The following is a 19,361-nucleotide window of genomic DNA, read 5'->3' as shown; positions in this document are numbered from 1 at the left end:
TTTCGTCAGTGTGAACTTAGACTTATACCAAATCCTCATTGCTTTGTGTCACTGTTGCACTGTACAGAACCAATCGCACAATAGGAGGAGGTCGTTAAGTAGAGGTACAAAGCACTACTGGCAACATGTGATAGCTAACACCTGAGGTTAACAGCACCTCTGCCATGGACACACAAGGAACAACATAGCCAGATCGCCATCAAAACAATATCACCTGACCCTGCACCTCTGGAACTAGCACCCCACGGACACAAATATTATTTTTGTTTCGAAATCCTTGTCCATGTGTGGACATTTTCAGTCCCCATGCCATGAGGAAAACAGCTTATAAATCAGACTAAATTATGATTTTGAAAATGTAAAAATGCTGTTTTCTGTGATGGGTACACAGCAAGCAATAGCCCGGTTAACTATAGACCCAATATAGTCCGGCTATGAGTAATCCACTTCTAGCCAAAATAACTTTGAATTTGGTTATGTGCAGGTCATTTTTGCCAAAATAACTTGCAAGGTGTATGATATTCCATCATGTAAGCATAGTCAAAAGTGATTACAAGGTGTTTGGTTTCATTTCTTTGGTCAGGTCTATTCAATTTTCACAGACAGCCCAAATTTTGCCATGTTTTAGCCTAGACGTCAGGGCTGTGTTTGAACGGCTTTTAGACGTCTTTTAACCCTCTGGGGTACTTTGGGTCAAAAATGACCCAAAGCGTTTTATAATAAAAATTAAAAAAAACGTAGCTTCATCGGAATGGTCCAAAACTTGGTGACTTTATTGGTATTTGGTATATGAACACCCCACAAAATTGGGGACAGGATTTGAAAAGTCTAAGTGGTCGTAAAAAAAATAGTCACACTCAGGACCTTCGGGTCAAAAATGACCCCCATAGGAAATGAGTGGGAAATTGGAGTTTTTTTTGTGCATACAATCTACAAATCAGCCAGGATGCAGACTCAACAGTGAAGGGGTGAATCTCTAAAACATCAAGAGTGCAAAACAGACAAAAAACTCACACACACACACACACACACACACTAGGGTGACCACCATCAAACAAACCAAATGTGGGACGATTACTAAGTTTGCGTGGGACAATGTGGGACATGTTACCAACACTAAAACATAACCTGAAACTGTTGTATAATCTTAAATTCAACATCACTGAGCCCAAAGGCAGCAGGCATCATGCAGATAACTACTTTGGAAACAGTTCTGACCAAGTGCAACAAAAATCCAACTAAATAAATAATGAAACAAATAAAACAATATATTATATATATTATATATATATATATATAATATATATATATATATATATTATATATTATATATATATATATATATATATATATATATATATATATATATATATATATATATATATATATATATATATATATATATATATACATATATATATACATATATATATATATATATATATATATATATTCATTTATATACAGAACTATCCATTCGTTTTCTGACAGGGAACACATGGAACGAATCACCGCTCCACATTTTGATTGACAACCTACTAGTGACCGTGTTTACTCCTTTCTTTTCAACCATTGGATATGGTTTAAAAAACGGCTTTTGTATTTGTGTAAGGCGGGATGTTACTTCTGACGAAGCGCTGTTAAATATAGATGAAAAACGATGCCGCAAAAATAATAAATAAAATGCTTTCTTAAAAAGGCAAAAGAACGCATGCATGTTTTCTCAATATGATCATTAAAAATCAACAGACTGGTGAAAATGCGCGACATTTTCTCAATATGTGACATGCGGGACAAGGGGTGAAAATGCTGTGCGGTACAACGCAAAGCGGGACAGGTGGTCACCCTAACACACACACACACACTTATACACACAAAAACACACGCACACACAAATGAACGCGTGTCATTCCAAAACCTAATTTTGGGAAATGTGTGAAATAAAAGCAATTATTCATCAAACTCACACACACACACACACACACACTTATACACACAAAAACACACGCACACACAAATGAACGCGTGTCATTCCAAAAGCTAATTTTGGGAAATGTGTGAAATAAAAGCAATTATTAATCAATGTAAGAAAAAAAGTGCACAGCAATGAAAGCATGAGACTGTAAGCCATCAAGGTTGCAAAATAGACACACACACTCACACACACAAACACGCATAGGGAAATATGAGACTGGTGAAACTGTAACAGAGAAATGTGAAAATATGTGAAATAAAATCAATGAATCAAATAAAACAATGGGTAACAAAATGCTTTCCATTTGTTCTCTTTCTAATGCAATGTTCAGGTTTGACTGTATTATAAAGTAAAACTGGCACTTCAAATTACCATTTAAACCAACCAAACAAACAAAAAACTTGACAAAAATAGTCTTTGTGAATCTGTTATTATATATTAAATGGTAATTTGAATATTTTTTTTTTATCTTAATCCCACCCTCCGGGTCATTTCTGACCCGAAGGTCCTGAGTGTGACCCATAAATGAAGTACCCCAGAGGGTTAAATGCAAAATTGCTTGCTGGGTAGGTTTATGGGATAGAATATACAGTTTGTACAGTAGAAAAATCATTAGGTCTATGGAGAGTCCCCATAAAACATGCAAACACAAATGTGTGTATGTGTGTGGTCAAGGTAGATCCCACGTTATGAGGACAAAGTGTCCTCACAAAGATGACAATATTTGTGACATTTTTGGTCCCCATGAGAGAAACGGCTTATCAATCAGACTAAATGAGGTTTTTTTTTTATGTAAAAATGCAGAAAGATTTCTATGATGGGTAGATTTAGGGTTAGGGGATAGAATATGTGTGTGTTTGTGTGTGTGTGTGTGTGTGTGTGTGTGTGTGTGTGTGAGCACTTATCAGACTTGTTGGCATTCCCATCAGGAAGATTCATAGGACCAAAAGAAGGGTATCACAGCAGGTCTGGTGCAGATTAATGTGGAAAGCAGACTAACAGCACAAAGATAATGCAGGCCAATAAAAAGACTCACACACGCACGCAGAGCACAGGAGTGAAGCAGAGGCTAACGGCAGAACAGCTCGGGGTCGTTAAGCATCATTAGCGGGACATTTGTTCACACACATTTGTCAGGAAGCGTCCTGCTAAGCAGGGAGTGTGTTCTCCTCAAGGAGTGTGTACTGGACAGAGGCAAGCAGGCAGGAAATGAAGTTACTGTTGTGTGTGTGTGTAATCTACTGCATGATGGAGCAGATCTGTCCCTTGTAAGAGACGTCACCGTGTTTGATTAACAACAGGACTCATCCCAGCCGGAAAACAAGAGAACCGTGTAAACTGCATCTGTGATTCGCATGCATTTACAGTTCCAGCTTATTCCGAAGTACAGCGGCACACAAACACACACTCGCACAAATGCGCACACAAGCAAAATTGCAGGATGGCTACAATCAGGAAAAAGCATATTTGAAGCTCAAGTGACAACAAAAGCCATAGAAAGTGTGTGTGTGTGGGGGGGGGAGCAGTGCTATATATTGATTGAATTATGAGGGGTTAAACTTCCTGCATTTTAATGATTTAAACAGACTGAAACAACATTGGGGAAAATGCACACAGAGGCATTTCATATGACTACTCCGAGGTTAAAGAGTCCTGTCTAGAACACATTTACCACAAATTTTATTTTTTAAAGGAATAGCCTAACCGAAAATTGTAAGGTTTATGTAGCTCAGAATGCCAAGATCATTGATCCCAGGGAACACAAAATAATAAAATGTATACTTTAAATTTACTGTTAGTAGTGTTGTAGTACTCAAGACCGGTCTTAAGACCATTTTTTGAAGGTCTTGGTCTTGTCTCGGTCTCGACTGCATTTTTCCTCGGTCTTGTCTTGGTCTCGGACTTAGAGGAGGACTCTGGATTTTATCTCAAGACCAGGCAAGACCACAACTGCAAGGATATCACTAAGTTGCCGGTGCATTGTCTGATTTAACATCATTAATGTGATTTGATGTAAAACTTACTGCTTAAAATGCAATCAATAACTTCTTTGCTGTCGGGTTCAAAATCAATGCAGCATTGTCTCAAAAATGCCCAAAATTAATATAAATGCCCACAAAATTCTGAGATTTAGTTTTTTTATACAACATAGAATATAATTAAACAATCTCACAAGAGCAAGAGAGCTGTATTCATGAATATAAGCGCGATTGCAAAGTATATTGATTTATACAAATGTTCAATAAACAAGAAGTTAATATTAAATGACAAATTTTAAACGGTGTATTTGCTAATTTGGCCACGTTTCGTTATTAAATGAGTCCGCTGCTTTGAACAAATCGGTTGAATAAATGATTCAGTGACTGTTAAATAATGTTAATGTTTTAATGTTAAATTAATCTGAACATTATTTATGCACGTGTAATTGTACCAATTCAGATGCAACTTCTGCATGTGCCATGAATTTTCTCAAGACTCATGAGTCTTACTATTCTAATTGTATTTATTCATTAAATATAAGGCATTTCTAAGACTGTAGATATGGATCTTTTAGATGAATTTAAGGAGTGCTGGTCTGGTCTTGGTGTTGACTCGGTCTCGGCCTGACTTGGTCTTGGTCTTGTCTTGGTCTCAGCACACGCTGGTCTTGGTCTCGGTTTAGGTGGTCTTGACTACAACACTAACTGTTAGACACAAACTAATTACACCCAAACTGAAATTTCTGTTATAATTTACTCACTCGCATGTCAACCTAAATCTTAATTTTTTTTTCTATAGCAGACTGAACAAATTCCTCCATTCTATAAAAAACATACTATATAGTAATTTATACTGTAAAGCTTAAAAAAATGACATAATCAATCATATTATATTGTTTATGTATGAATACACTACCATACATATATTTGGGGTGTAAAGAACGTTTTTCCAGTTTTCAGTGTCACATGATGCTTCAGAAATCTTTCTAATATGCTGACTTGCTGCTTAAAGAGGCTGTATGCAGAATTCATAAACCCTTGTTGTTAGCAACACTGCAGGCCGTTAAGTGAACTTCAGCTAGCAACTTATTGCTTCTTTTTCACTCTTTGCTTAGAAGTAAAAAGAAGTTTGAAGCGATGTGCTTTCAGCGAACATCAGTGCTGAGTGCGACTTTTAAATTTAAATATGTACTGCACGTTTTCTTCTTAATAAAATAATCACAACAGAAATGAAAAGCGGTGAGAAAACAGTAGGCCTAGAAAGCACCTGATCATAGCGATGTGGATTGCATTACAATTAGACCGATGTGATAGTTTGATTGTAAAGTATATTTGGGACTGTAGACTATCTGACTATGTGAGACTATGTAGTTTAAATTAATCCCTTTTCTTTGCATGAACAAATTGATATTACAGTACAGAATAGCTCATTCGACATTATCCTGAACATTGTTTAAGCATTCGTTTCAATTGTCATTGAACGGAGGCTCTCGGGAGCGTGTGTAAACGTCACGTCCTTTTGATTCTTCCAGTCCTTCACATAAAATCAGTCTATAGGCTTTCATAGACAACCAATGAAGTGGGGGAAGATCTCATCTTTTAGGTTTCGCTACAAGCTGTTCACACACTGGCAAGACAATCAGCGATTAATACATGAAAATTCTTACATATAGCTCCTTTAAGAAACATGTATTATTATTTTTAAGGATTCATTGATGAATAGAAAGTTCAAAAGAACAGCATTTATTTGAAATAGAATTTTGTGTAACAAAATAAAAGTCATTACTGTCAGTTTTGATCAATTTAATGCATCCCTGCTGAATAAATATATTAATGTATTTTAAAAAAGGACGAAAACCTACTGCCCCCAAACTTTTAAACAGAATAGTATTTACAGGGATGCAAACGGGTGAGGGGTAAAAAAGGTGAGAACATTGCGTGGATAGAGAAAACATTCTCCGAGGTCAGGTTTTAAAAAAATATATTTACTTTTCATGCTCATTTCTAGTCACTATTAAGTATCTTTGCATCTGCCTGAAAACTAATTCTAACAGGTAAGAGGTAAAAAAGGTTTTGGACCGAATGAAAGAAGCACGAGCCCAACTTGGAGAGTTTCAATTCAAATAAATTCAATTAGGCTTGGCGTTTAAAATAAATGTTGTTTGTAATAAATGGCACAATATATAGACTATTTTTATATAGGCTTACGTATATTTTTATTATATGGCTACTTATATTTTTCATTCTTGTTTTTTTCTGAATACCATTCATTTAAGGATTTGTCATACAGTGAGGGGAAGTAAAATACGCATAGCCTACGTGTTAATAGTGTTAATAATGTTAATGTTGTTATTTACCGGTGTTTTACACTACTTCTGAATGTAGGCTAATAATAAAATGCAGTTTTTACAACAATGCAACGTTCGCGTGTTTCTCTCACAACATGACCCGGTGCCGTGTGAATTACACTCGGTGCGACTTTTCTGGCAAATACGGTCAATTATAAAATTTGCTGTATTATTACTAAATCATAGGACGCATTATAGGCTATACATTGTGTTCATTTCCCCCACCCACATTAACTTTGGGCTTAATCACTGTTATAGCCTAATTATATGGGGGTCAAGCCATACGTTAGTCTTGTTGTTTGATGAGAAAAATATGAAATGTATTTGCAATAAACGCGTTAAGAATCCGTACAGCTGTTTTATTCTGCTGTGCGGAACTGAGGAAAAACTGATGACGGAACAGTTTGATCGTCGGCTGACCAATCAGCAGAAAGGGGCATATAATTCCCGCCCACGTGTAGAAATCGAATATTCAAACGGTTTGTTCGGTTTTCTACGTAAAACTATAAAATCAAGCCGAAATCTCATTTTCTAATTTTTCTACTTTTAAATATTAAATCAAAAAACGACTGAACGAATGATACACGGCTTCTGAACGGACTGCCCCCTCCCCCAAAACACTTTCTCATCAGATCTACGCGAATCTCGTAGGTGACCTATTTTGATCTCAAAAAGGTGAATTCTCACCGAAAGGTGAGGAGTTTGCATCTATGTCTTTAACAGCACTATAATAATTGTACTTGTTTGCAGTGAAAAAAATATACAGGCTATCCAAATTACACACAACAGAGCTCTTGAGTCATATTCCTAAATTCATGCAAAAGTGCTGGACACATGTGAAAGGACCTTGTGAAAAGAAATTAAGATTTGAAAAGCACAGAAAGCCGGAAAAAAAATCACACGGACACACAACACCACAGTGCCAACCAGGGGCGCCGCTAGCCATTTTGGGCCCTATGAAAGAAAATGATTTTGGGCCCTCTACCGCACCAACCTAGCTATCCAAAATCTTTGTCTGCTATTTAATAATACTGACCAATTAAGCTCCGCTCGCTCAACCCAGAATGCCCCAATTGGCTGATGAAACATTGATTAAAATTAAGATAAAATTTATACAAAATGAAATGAACTTTAAAGAAAGGCTTTCTACTAAACAAAACTTGATGAAGCGGTCAAAATCATGTCTGACCCACTCCGTGTCTCCTGGCATTGCGCATCTTACGATGTGTCCTTTCTCACTCATGCTGTTCACTTTTCATAATCAACATAGATTGACAGATTGACAACATAGATAGACATAAAAAAATAACATTATAATATTTAAACATAAATATAAAACGAAATACCTTTTCTTAATGGCTACAACAATATAGTAGCCTACAGTACTATATTCACTGTAGAAAATTTCATGTCGGAGTGGGATTTGAGCAAATGTCGTTTTACCCGTGAGCGGTTCATGAGTGGAGCGTTTTGCTGGATTTTGCCGGAAATGCAGAAATAAGCCATAATTTTGTTATATTTGTAACTGTTTGGTAGATTATACATTTATAATTTCTATTACATTACTTCTAGTACTGTTACTACTAATAAAACCAATCTCTGGGTGCCCCAAAAGTGCGTGGGCTCTTAGAATCGTCCCAACTTTCCCCCCCCTAGCAGCGCCCCTGGTGCCAACAGCTGCATCCTGGGGAACAAAAGATCACTATGTAGACACAATTTGCCTCTGGCCACACAGCCACAAGGCACGAAAACACACACACTCATTGTACACATAGTGGGCCCATGACATACATTAAGATTGATACAGTTCAGCATGTCCAGGATATACGCAACCACCATCTACCCCATAGCAATTCAAAGGAGAAAGGCAGATCATTATTACCGCAACGTCTGTAAACTACAAGTCTCCAAATAGCTCAAATAATTTTCTCAAGTTGACAGGATGCACAATGATGTCTGATATGCACAATGATAAACTGATATTTGGATCTAACCAGTCCTGATCTGGGCCTGTAAACCAGGCATTAAACACTTAAGAGTCTTTACCTACTGGTAATTCACAGAGGGGATTAGCATGGAGCCTGGAGCTAATGAGAGAAGCTTTCTCTGTTCCTCCAGCGCTCCTTCTTTTGCTCAAACAAAACATTAGCAGATAATGTAACGGAATTAAGAAGACAAAAGATTCAAATTGGATATTGATCAGTGGAGTGAGGTGGCAGCATTTCGGCTGGTTAAGCCTGTGATGAGGTGATTGATCCACAATGCTTGTCCTCACGTCTGAAGATGTCTGGCAGGCCAATAGTCGGCCTGACAAAGGCAGTGAATGGAACCGTGAACTGGTCAGACACCAGGACACAATGTATACAGAGCGCTCACGTCAGTCCGCAGAACCATGTTTGAAAGGATGGCAGACATCAGACGACAAAGAGACACAAATAAAACTACACAATCAATGGAAATACCGGCACCAGTGGACTTGTATTGGCATGTAGAAAGTCGGCATAAGCATTCAGTAATGATGTAGAATGTTCAATAAGGGCGACTCAGAGCAGTGCAGATGCCTGCTGATCTGAGAACAGCTTTAAAGATCAGAGCTGAAGGCTTGGATCCTCAAAGACAAGCACTGATCTCTAGCAAGACAAGGGCCGCAGGGATCAATGTAAAATCAATGTTAATTGTCAGTGGTCAGATCAAAGATACAAAAAACCCGGGTAAACATGTAAAACCAACGCAGCAGAAAAAGTCAAGAATGCAGTCATACTACAAAATTGAGATTTTTGACATCAGATTGGATGAGCCATGTTCCAAACCGCCAATACACACACCTGTAACCGCACAGCTGAAATCTATAGCACATTCAAGGTGCATTCATGTCATGTTGGAACTATCTTAGTTATGACTTTCAGACTTTCAGCTCTGTTGTGACATCCTGTGAAAATAAATGATTTACGTCCAAAAGTTTGGGGACGGTATATGTATTTTTTTTATATATATATATTTCTGATAAGTCACCAAGGCTGCGTTTATTTGATCAAAAATACAGTAAAATTAGCAATATTGGGAATTGCTGGTTTTCTATTTAAATATATTTTAAAAAGCTACATTTTCTACAGTCATTACTCCAGTCTTCAGTGTCACATTATGGCACAACTGCTTAATATTTTGTGGAAAATGGGTTATCTAATTAATAGAAAGTTCAAAAGAACAGCATTTATTTAAAATAGAAATCTTTTGGAACTTTATACGTGTCTTTACTGTCACTTTTGATCTAATTCAATGCATTCTTGTTGAATAAAAGTTATAATATTTATTTTAAGTATTAATTTTATTTATAACAACCCAAATTTGTTGTAGAGGTGGATGAGTTGCTTACTGTTCATGTTCTTGAAGATTCTCAGGATGGGTAAGATTTGTCTGTAGTACGGGACCAGCGCCTCACCCACCATATCTGCTGATACAACCAGGTGCTGCAGAATCTTCAGTGTGGTGCAGATGATCTGCCTGTTTCTCGTGTTAAGGGCATCTGTACACAAACACAGACAGAGAGAGAAAAGTCTAAAAATGATTTGAGGTCATGAATATTTTGACAATGTGTGAAAAACTTTGCCATTTGTTATAACCCTTACTGAGGTGTTATATTTGTACTTTCTTGCTCTCAGACTGTCCAAACCCTGAAAAATGCTTCCTTCACAGGCTCTGTATGAAAGGTATTAATTCAATTCTTCTAAAAAGCCTTCATTTGCATCTCCATCCCACAATCGTGTGGTTCAGTGGTAAGTGGAAATAATGACAGTGTATTGAATTTAGGGGGGTCATTTGAACACACATTTTCCTTAATCTTTTGACATATAAGAGGTTATTGTACTAAAAAAATATCTTGTAAGTTTCAGAACTCAAAACTTTCTCATTGGTCCAAAAAAAAAGCTATTATTGAAACCAAGCTCAGACTAGTTTTGTATTTTGTCACATTATTACGCCATAGTGCGACGAAAGACTGAAAGACTGCCTCTACAGCAGAAGATCAATGCATACTTCTAAATCATTGTCTCTTCACCCTCGCCAACTGATTCACTCATGTCATTTTTCACAAGTTCAAACTTACAAACAATCAGAGCAAAGAACGTCTCGGTTACGGATGTAACCCTCGTTCCCTGAGGAGGGAACGGAGACGTAACGTTAGTGACTAACGAATTGGGGTTTCGCTTAGAAGCCTATCATCTTCGAGCTTAGAGAAAACGCCCAATGGCGTGCCAATGCCATGGGCATGCGGAATTTGCATACGTGACTCCGCCTCACTGCGTGAGTATATAAGGAAGTACGTGGTAATATCGCATTATGTTACCTGCTTGAGGAGCCAAACTGAACTCCGCGTTCCAGGTAGCACAGCTGACGTGGCAAAGGGACGTTACGTCTCCGTTCCCTCCTCAGGGAACGAGGGTTACATCAGTAACCGAGACGTTCCCTTTCGTTCAGTCACTACGACGTAACGTTAGTGACTAACGAATGGGGGTCCAAATATAATCACGCCACTCAGCTGTCTTCCAGTGCCCTGCGTAAGTGCGAGTACCCTGTCGTAAGACTAGTACGGACGAAGGACTCCCACTTAACACAGGATACCAAGGTACACTGGGAAGCATATCCCAGTGAGGGAATGCCAAGATGCCTACCCGTGGGGAGGACTTAAGAGACACATATGACCCGATTAGGGGCTGCATATGGAGATCTCTAGGGTACCAGCCGAAGGTGGATTTTTAACCCTAGGGTTGGCGGGGGACACGCCAAGGGAAGAAACCCGCTCGCTGCGGAGACTTACGGTGAAATACACGTGTGGGGGTCGCCGGAGGGGAACCATGCACACGGAGCACCTGGCCGGAGACGAGGGTCTGGGCTCGCTTAGAGGGCAGACACACAGGTATCGGCGTAGGCAGTGCTGGAGGAACTCAGGGCTCTCTGGGAGCTCACCTGAGGGAAAATATCGCACGTATCCAGTCCGAGGAGTGGAGTGGCGAGCAAGCGAAGACAACAAAGCCTGGTCCATTACCGGCCCCTCGGGGGGGCGAGTACATAGTCGGACACTGGCTCCACTCGGAGATTGTAGAATCTGGCGAATGTGTTAGGTGTCGCCCAGCCTGCAGCTCTGCAGATGTCTGTTAGCGAGGCGCCATGCGCTAGAGCCCAAGAGGAGGCGACACTCCGGGTGGAGTGAGCCCGAACCCCAAGGGGACATGGTCGACCTTGCTGCTGGTAAGCCAAAACAATGGTGTCCACTATCCAGTGAGACAGCCTTTGCTTTGAGAGAGCACTTCCCTTCCGCTCTCCACCATAACAGACAAAGAGCTGGTCTGAGGTCCTGAAACACTGCGTCATGTCTACATAGGCGCGGAGAGCGCGTACTGGACAGAGCAATGCCAAGGCTGGGTCTGCCTCCTCCAAAGGCAGCGCTTGCAGGTTCACTACCTGGTCTCTGAAGGGAGTTGTAAGAACCTTGGGCACATATCCAGGCCGGGGTCTCAGGGTCACGTGAGAGTTAGCCGGCCCGAATTCCAGGCACGCTTCGTCAACCGAAAATGCCTGCAGGTCCCCGACCCTCTTAAGAGAGGCCAATGCGGTCAGCAGAGCCGTCTTCATCGACAGGAACTTAATATCAACCGACCGCAAAGGCTCAAAGGGAGGCCTCTGCAGAGCACTTAGAACTACTGAGAGGTCCCAAGAGTCTCCTGGCTCCCCTCAGGAACCTGATGATCAGGTTGTGCTGACTTACCTTTTTGTCCTCCAAGAGATCGTGGTGGGCAGATATAGCGGCCACATAAACTTTAAGGGTGGAGGGAGACAGCCTTCGCTCCAACCCCTCTTGGAGGAACTCAAGCATGGACCCGATCGGGCATTTCCAGGGGTCTTCTTGGCGGGAAGAGCACCAGGTGACGAAGAGGTTCCACTTCAACGCATGTGGACTCTGCCCTAGCGGAAGTGATGGTGGCGACCACCGTAGGTGGTAGGCCACTCAAACCTGCCGCGTCCCGTCTAGGAGCCACACGTGGAGGTTCCAGAGGTCGGGACGCGGGTGCCATAGGGTGCCCCATCTCTGAGTAAGGAGGTCCGGTCTAAGAGGAATAGGCCAGGGAGGGGCTGTCGCAAGGAGTAAGAGTTCGGGGAACCAGGTCCGGCCGTGCCAGTACGGGGCGACCAAAAGGACCTGCTCCTTGTCCTCCCTGATCTTGCACGGGAGTTGTGCGAGTAGGCTCACTGGGGGGAACGCATATTTGCGTAGGCCCCGCGGCCAGCTGTGCGCCAGTGCATCCGAGCAGAGCGTGCCCTCGGTCAGGGAATAAAACAGGCTGCAGTGGGAAGAGTCGTGGGAGGCAAACAGATCTACCTGTGCGTCGCCGAACCGTTCACAAATCAGCTGGACCGTCTGGGGATGGAGTCTCCATTCTCCCGGGAGAGGCTGAAACCGCGAGAGCTCGTCGGCTGCGTGGTTCAGGACTCCTGGAATATGGACAGCACGAAGGGACCTCAGGCGCTTCTGACTCCATAGGACGAGATGGCTGTACTGCCAGCAACTCGAGGCAATTGACATGCAGGAGGCGCTGGGGTCCTGTCCAGGAGCCCGCGGCTGCTTGTCCATTGCACATGGCACCCCACCCCGTGGCAGAGGCATCCGTCGATACGACAACATGCCTGGAAACTCGTTCTAAGGGGACACCTGCCCGTAGAAAACTGAGGTTCGACCACGGGGTGAGCGTCTGTAGGCAGGGCCGAGTCACTTGGACCTGGAGCGTGCCAGACTGCCATGCCCATCTCGGGACTCGATCGCGAAGCCAATGCTGAAGCGGTCTCATATGTAGCAATCCGAGCGGCGTTACCGCGGCTGCAGAAGCCATATGCCCCAGGAGCCTCTGAAATAGTTTCAGTGGAACCGCACTCTTGCTCTCGATTTGACGGAGGCAAGTCAGCAGAGACTGCGCGCGCTCGCTCGAAAGCTGCGCGTACATGGCTACCGAGTCGATGTCCATACAGAGAAAAGAGATCCTCTGCGCTGGGCAGAGTTTGCTCTTCTCCCAGTTGACCCGAAGGCCCAGACGGGCTAGGTGTTGGAGCACCCGATCTCTGTGTCCGCAAACCTGCTCCCGAGAGTGGCCCAGTATGAGCCAGTTGTCGAGATAGTTCAGGATGCGAACCCCGTGCTGCCAAAGGGGCGCAAGGGCTGCCTCGGCAATCTTCGTAAAGACGCGAGGGGACAGAGATAGCCCGAATGGGAGGACCGCGTACTGATATGCCCTCCCCTCAAAAGCAAACCGTAGGAACGGTCTGTGTCGAGGAAGGATGGAGACATGAAAGTAGGCGTCCTTCAGGTCGATCGCTGCAAACCAATCGTGAGGACGAACGCATTCGAAAAGGCGTTTCGCAGTCAACATCTTGAACGGAAGCCGGTGAAGGGATCGGTTCAAGATGCGAAGGTCCAGGATTGGCCGTAACCCACCGGTTTTCTTGGGTACAATGAAGTAGGGGCTGTAGAACCCCGACTCCATCTCGGCTGGAGGGACAGGCTTGATCGCACCCTTCGCCAGCAGGGTGGCAATCTCCGCACGCATGACGGGGGCATGGGCCCCGGTCACGGTATAGCGGACTCCCCTGAAGTGGGGAGGAGCCTGCACGAACTGAATCGCGTAGCCGCGCCTGACGGTCCACGCGACCCAGTGGGACAGCCCTGGAAGCTGAAGCCAGGCTTCCAGAAACTGCACCAACGGGGTCATATGGACGGTCGACGTACCCAGGGTGGGGCAGCGAGGCAGCGTTACCGGCCCGGACATGGGAGGCTGTAGGGCGTCCCGGTGTGGGGGCACGGTTAACGGCTACGTCCTGACAGAGGAGACCAGGGAAGGACGCACGTTCCACTGGGGTCTGCTCTGAAAGGAGGCTGGCGACAGAGAGGGATGCGAGTGGCGGGACCCGGGGGTGGCGCGCACTGTCATCACCGATCTCTGGGTGCTCAGGGATGGGATTGTCAGTTCTTTCTTTAACCACATTAGGGTGCTGCTGACCCGGGGGCCAGCAGCTGAACAAAAGATTCTCCCCCGGCCCTCCACCGGGGGAAGGAGCGGCCCTGCTGCCGTCTCCTGGAAAGAACTGCCCATCCCTGAGCTGTCCGCATCAGGAGCGCCACTTAGCCTGGCGTTTCTTCGCGGGCTGCGGGGCTGGAGCGGACTGGGACGCCTTCCTGCGGCTACCTCTGCGCGGCCCGGGTGGAGGCTGCTGCTTGGGTGGCGCAGAGGTTGAGGGAGCCGCGGGAGGGCGCCCTCGGCGGCGAGCAGACTGAGGCACCTGTGCAGGCGGTGGTGTGGAGGCAGCAGCTGACCACCGGGGCAGGATATGTTTTATCGCCTCAGTCTGCTTCTGAGCGGCCGAGAACTGTTGGGCGAAGCTCTCGACCGCCCCGCCGAATAGCCCATCCTGGGATATGGGTGCGTCGAGGAACCAGGTTCGCTCGCCGTCCCGCATATCGGCCAGGGTGAGCCATAGGTGTCTCTCCTGGACCACGGTAGTGGTCACCTGACCCAGGGAGCGTGCGGTCACCTTCGTCGCCCGGAGAGCGAGGTCGGTGGCGGCACGCAACTCATTGCTGAGTCCTGGATCAGCTCTACCCTCGTGCATGTCGCACAGCAACTGGGCTTGGTAAGCCTGGAGGGTTGCCATGGCATGCAGCGAAGCGGCGGCCTGCCCCGCAGCTCTATAGGTCTTCGCCGCCAGGGACGACGAAAACCTACAGCAACAGAGCGTTCGACTGGGGGAACCCCAGTGTACCCTTTAGCCGCGGCTCCATCAAGGGCAGAGAAGGCGGAAGAGCTCGCCAAACGGTCGCGGGAAGACAACGGGTTCTTCCAGGACCGCGCGATCTCTTCATGCACCTCGGGAAAGAAAGGTATTGGAGGGGTGGCCGGACGAGTGTCCGGACGCGCCGCCCCCAAAAACCAATCATCCAGCCGCGAGCGTTCAGGTCGGGGCGGAGGGTTCCACTCCAACCCAAGCGTCGTGGCGGCCCGAGAGAGCATGGCTGTCAATTCTGGGTCCGACTCGGGCAATGCTGGCGCACCCGAAGGTGGCAGCACAGCCGAGTCATCATCCTCAGATGACTCCAGCCCACCTTGTGATGCGGCGATAGACATTTCCTCGTCTTCCGCCGCACCAAACGCCACAGTTGGAACAGTAGGAGCTGGCCCCGATGTAGACGCTTGAACACGGGGTGGGTCAAGTGTATGAGAGGGGGGTGTGGGCCGAGGCACGAGCGTCGGAGCTTTATTCCACACCGTCACCCTCAGGTCACCCTGATTGGGGTGTGGCAGAGGGAACTCTCGCTCCGGCATCAGCGCGGAGGTCACGGAGTCTCGACCGTAACACTGAGATGATCATGTTCCCGCAGTGAGAACATGAATCATCCACGAGCGCTGCCTGAGCGTGCTGAAAGCCCAAACACGTCACACAGCGCTCGTGCCCATCAGAAGGCGAGAGAAATCTACCGCACCCAGAAGTGCACGGGCGAGACATCCTGAAAAGGACGTGCCACGTGCAAGCTCTTTTGTGAGAGGAAACTTCGCAGTCGATGCCGAAGCGCCCAGGGAAACGCACACCAGCTGTCAAACGGACCACTGCGCAGATCAGCAGGCAGGAAGTATGCGATCACTGGAACGCGCCGTAACACCAACACCGACTGGAAAGCTGCTCATCTCAAAGAAGCTGACAGAGTCTCAGAAGACTGTAGGAGTGAAGAGGTAGGTACCCTTGGCTCCGAAAGCAGAACATAATGCGATATTGCCACGTACTTCCTTATATACTCGGAGTCACGTATGCAAATTCCGCATGCCCATGGCATTGGCACGCCATTGGGCGTTTTCTCTAAGCTCGAAGATGATAGGCTTCTAAGCGAAACCCCCATTCGTTAGTCACTAACGTTACGTCGTAGTGACTGAACGAAAGGGAACATGCATATTTGTCGTGCTGTCCAAGGGGAGGTCTCCGAGGTTGGAATTTGGCCCAAACCCAGAGTACTATACAGTATATATGTATATACTATAGATCATTTGAAGGTCTTCCTCCTGAACTTTGTTAATAAAACTTCATATAGTAGTAAATGCGAGAGAGATGCTAAACAAAGGATTATAGGCATGTCGCGATTGGTCGAAACAATCGACTGCGTCGACGCTGTTAATTAGTCGACGTCAAAAAAATGTTGTCGACTGGGTAAGTTGGGTACGATATGAAATTGTATACCGGTACTTTAAAAATGACAGCACTCTAATAAGAGCAGTATTTCTTAATTTGCGATGTGTGACTGCAGGAGTGAGGACGTGTGTGTGAGCTCTGCTTCCACCATTCACTTAAAGCTACACTGTGTAACTTTTTTAGTTTATTCTTAGCTAAAAACACTTAATTCTTTCAAAAATATATGTGCTCATTAATGTATATTTACTTCTTTCAAGTAATAAAGTATTCTCGTAAGTTTATAATATGCCATTGAAAATACATACGGGTGAGGGGTTCGAATTCCGTTCGCCATGTTGCCCCTCCATCTTGAAAGTCCATTAGCCAAAGAGGGACATACCCGTAAATTCAAGCTTCGCCTTTCGCGTTTTAACACTCGATGGCACCGTGTCGAATGTGGAAGAGGTCGAACTGGAAGCCATGTTAATCTTGTACTAAATCGGCCAGTTAAAACGAAATCGGAATTGAGAGGAACAGAAACTAATATTCACTGGATGGTCATATACCTTTTGACCGCTAGATGGGGGTAAATATCACACAGTGTAGCTTTAACAATGGAGGCAGAACAGTCAAATATATACGCGCAGCTCAGGAAAAAGGAGGTAAACAGAAAAGTGCGGCGCGGTCGGGAGGTGAATCTGACCTGAAGCGCACACATCTTTCTTTCAGACAGATTGCGACACCAGTTTTGCGGATTATTGGGTTTGAATGGTAAAAAATATGTAAAAATGCACGTCCTGGCGAGTATTCGAGTAAACGCAGTCGGATATGTCTTTAGTGAACGTGTGCAGAATTTGGGTGTTACAATGAATTCAGTCCATGCAGCTCTTAAAGGGCCGGACCTTATATTCTGTGTGAAGCAGGGCAGGGCAGGAACATGCCGGCCAAGTGAGTTTTTAGGGTTTTTTAACCCTAAAACAATGATAAAACAATGAAAAGTAAGTTCTGTCATTTTATTAAATTACTTTTACAGTTTTTTGCCATGGTATTGATTCAGTATCAGTATTGAGGTATTTTTGTCTGCACTCATGGTATTGAGCGGTAGGCTAGCTGGAGCCATTTACCTCCAGTCTTTGTGCTAAGCTAAGCTAGCGGTGGATGCGTCAGACAGAGTTATGGCACACACGGAGATGAGAATGGTATGTATGGACTTATCTAACTCTGGGGGATACGGTGAAGAAGCTAAAGACCCAAAAAGTCGGCGTGTTCCTATATGTCACAAGTGAGTAAAAACTTGTTTTCCATGTATCACTATTGCCTTGTCTGTTACAGATCGTTTGATATGTTGAGTATTTATACTGTAGTGCCACAGTCAATGAATAGTAGTGATTAGCTGTTCTTTCCTTTGCTTCCGCGTTTATGGGGTTAATGTGCTGGATTATCAGATAAGAAAGCATGTAGAGAATGCTGCTTTTGTTATTTATAACAAATTTGTTATATTTATTATAGCCATTCACTGTGATTAAAAGCTTCTGTTTTGTCATAAGACATTACATCACGTTTCATTTGATTTCAAACACGACACTGCAAATTACAATGTATACGTTTTTCAATTTATCGAAAAGGATGAAGGATAAATAGCCTATAAGAACAACAATGTGTCAAACGATGGTACATCATAATTCCTTTACACAAAACATTGTAAGTCATCCTTTGGCAATTATAACTGTGGTAACTCCAAGTACTTGAACTTTATTTTCCACAACCAAGACTTATAAAGCATATGTAATACGCATAAATGTTTCTCGTTGTTGACAAATGTTTCAACTGTAAGGAGATATTCTTCAACATCGGAAGTTTTCAAAATTGAAAATGTTTTAATATGCAAAACTGTTACCCAATCATAGCAGCGGGCGTTTACTTCCAAGGTTGAAAAACATTATAGAAAAATAGCCTAATCTAAATTAGGATGTTTTTAGATATACAAATCTTGATAACATTATAAGTGGACCTCAGAGAACATTATAAAATAAAACAAAAAAGCAGTTCATGACCCCTTTAATTCATAAATATACATTTTTCTATTTCTGATTTGATTTCTAATTAAAAAGAAGCTTGTGTAGTCTTTAAATCTATGTTTGTTATGTCTTATCTTAGAACTAGCTCACTTGAATTTGTTCTAGATCATTAGACATGATGTTATGATGTATCTCAAGCCTGTCTGAACAAGGTTTTTAGGAGCATTCTACATTTATCGTCACATAAAAATCTGTTAAAAGGACACTTCGCCCAAAAATGAATTCATCAACACACCTTCATGTCATTTCATGCCAAGCCTATATGACTTTCTTTCTTCAGTGGAACGTAGGAAAAAACTACTTTTGTGTTTCGCAGAAGAAAGACATCTATTTCGTGTGGCAGCTGTGTGCTGCACTTTAACAATCATTTCCATTTACTTCCTGCTCTCCTATGTCTGAACAGCGCGCTATAAAATACTAATTAACAAACAAACACGGCAAACTGTTTTCCAGCGGTGTGACATTTGCACCGAAGGAGTGTTCAATAATTCATGATGTGTGACGCGTCTGGAGGAGTGAAGATCTGTTTCTAAATCTCTCTAAATAAAGAAACCATTAATTCCTTCTTCATATTAGGCTCTAAAAATGAACAACATAATATACCTTTTCCTTCTCTAAATACCACAGGAGCATGACATTTAGACACTTCAGTAATTGTGTTAGTTTAACTCCTGATACAAACATATCTGAAGTCATTCCTGTGAGAGAGGGAAAAAACGGTTCTCATCTTATCTATCTATCTATCTATCTATCTATCTATCTATCTATCTATCTATCTATCTAT

The 19,361-nt window shown here is 43.6% G+C and overlaps 2 protein-coding genes across 2 annotated transcripts in view; both read right to left on the bottom strand.

Moving 5' to 3' along the window:
• The window catches only part of LOC307136650 (procathepsin L-like), a 1,021,532-nt gene that overhangs the window by 784,941 nt on the left and 217,230 nt on the right, over positions 1 to 19,361 (bottom strand). The gene's annotated exons all lie outside the window — the stretch shown is intronic.
• Positions 1 to 19,361, bottom strand: part of pacrg (PARK2 co-regulated) — a gene marked incomplete at both ends in the record, with an annotated part of 159,981 nt that overhangs the window by 45,587 nt on the left and 95,033 nt on the right. The window contains one exon of the mRNA XM_079832899.1: positions 9,676 to 9,825. Within this exon, the coding sequence (XP_079689025.1) occupies positions 9,676 to 9,825 (150 nt within the window). The remainder of the gene's footprint in view (positions 1 to 9,675; positions 9,826 to 19,361) is intronic.

This window comes from Gobio gobio (assembly GCF_949357685.1).
Source record: "Gobio gobio genome assembly, chromosome: 13".
Taxonomy (NCBI): Eukaryota; Metazoa; Chordata; class Actinopteri; order Cypriniformes; family Gobionidae; genus Gobio; species Gobio gobio.
The sequence above is the reverse complement of the archived record's forward strand: the minus strand, read 5'-3'. Positions and strand labels throughout refer to the sequence as shown.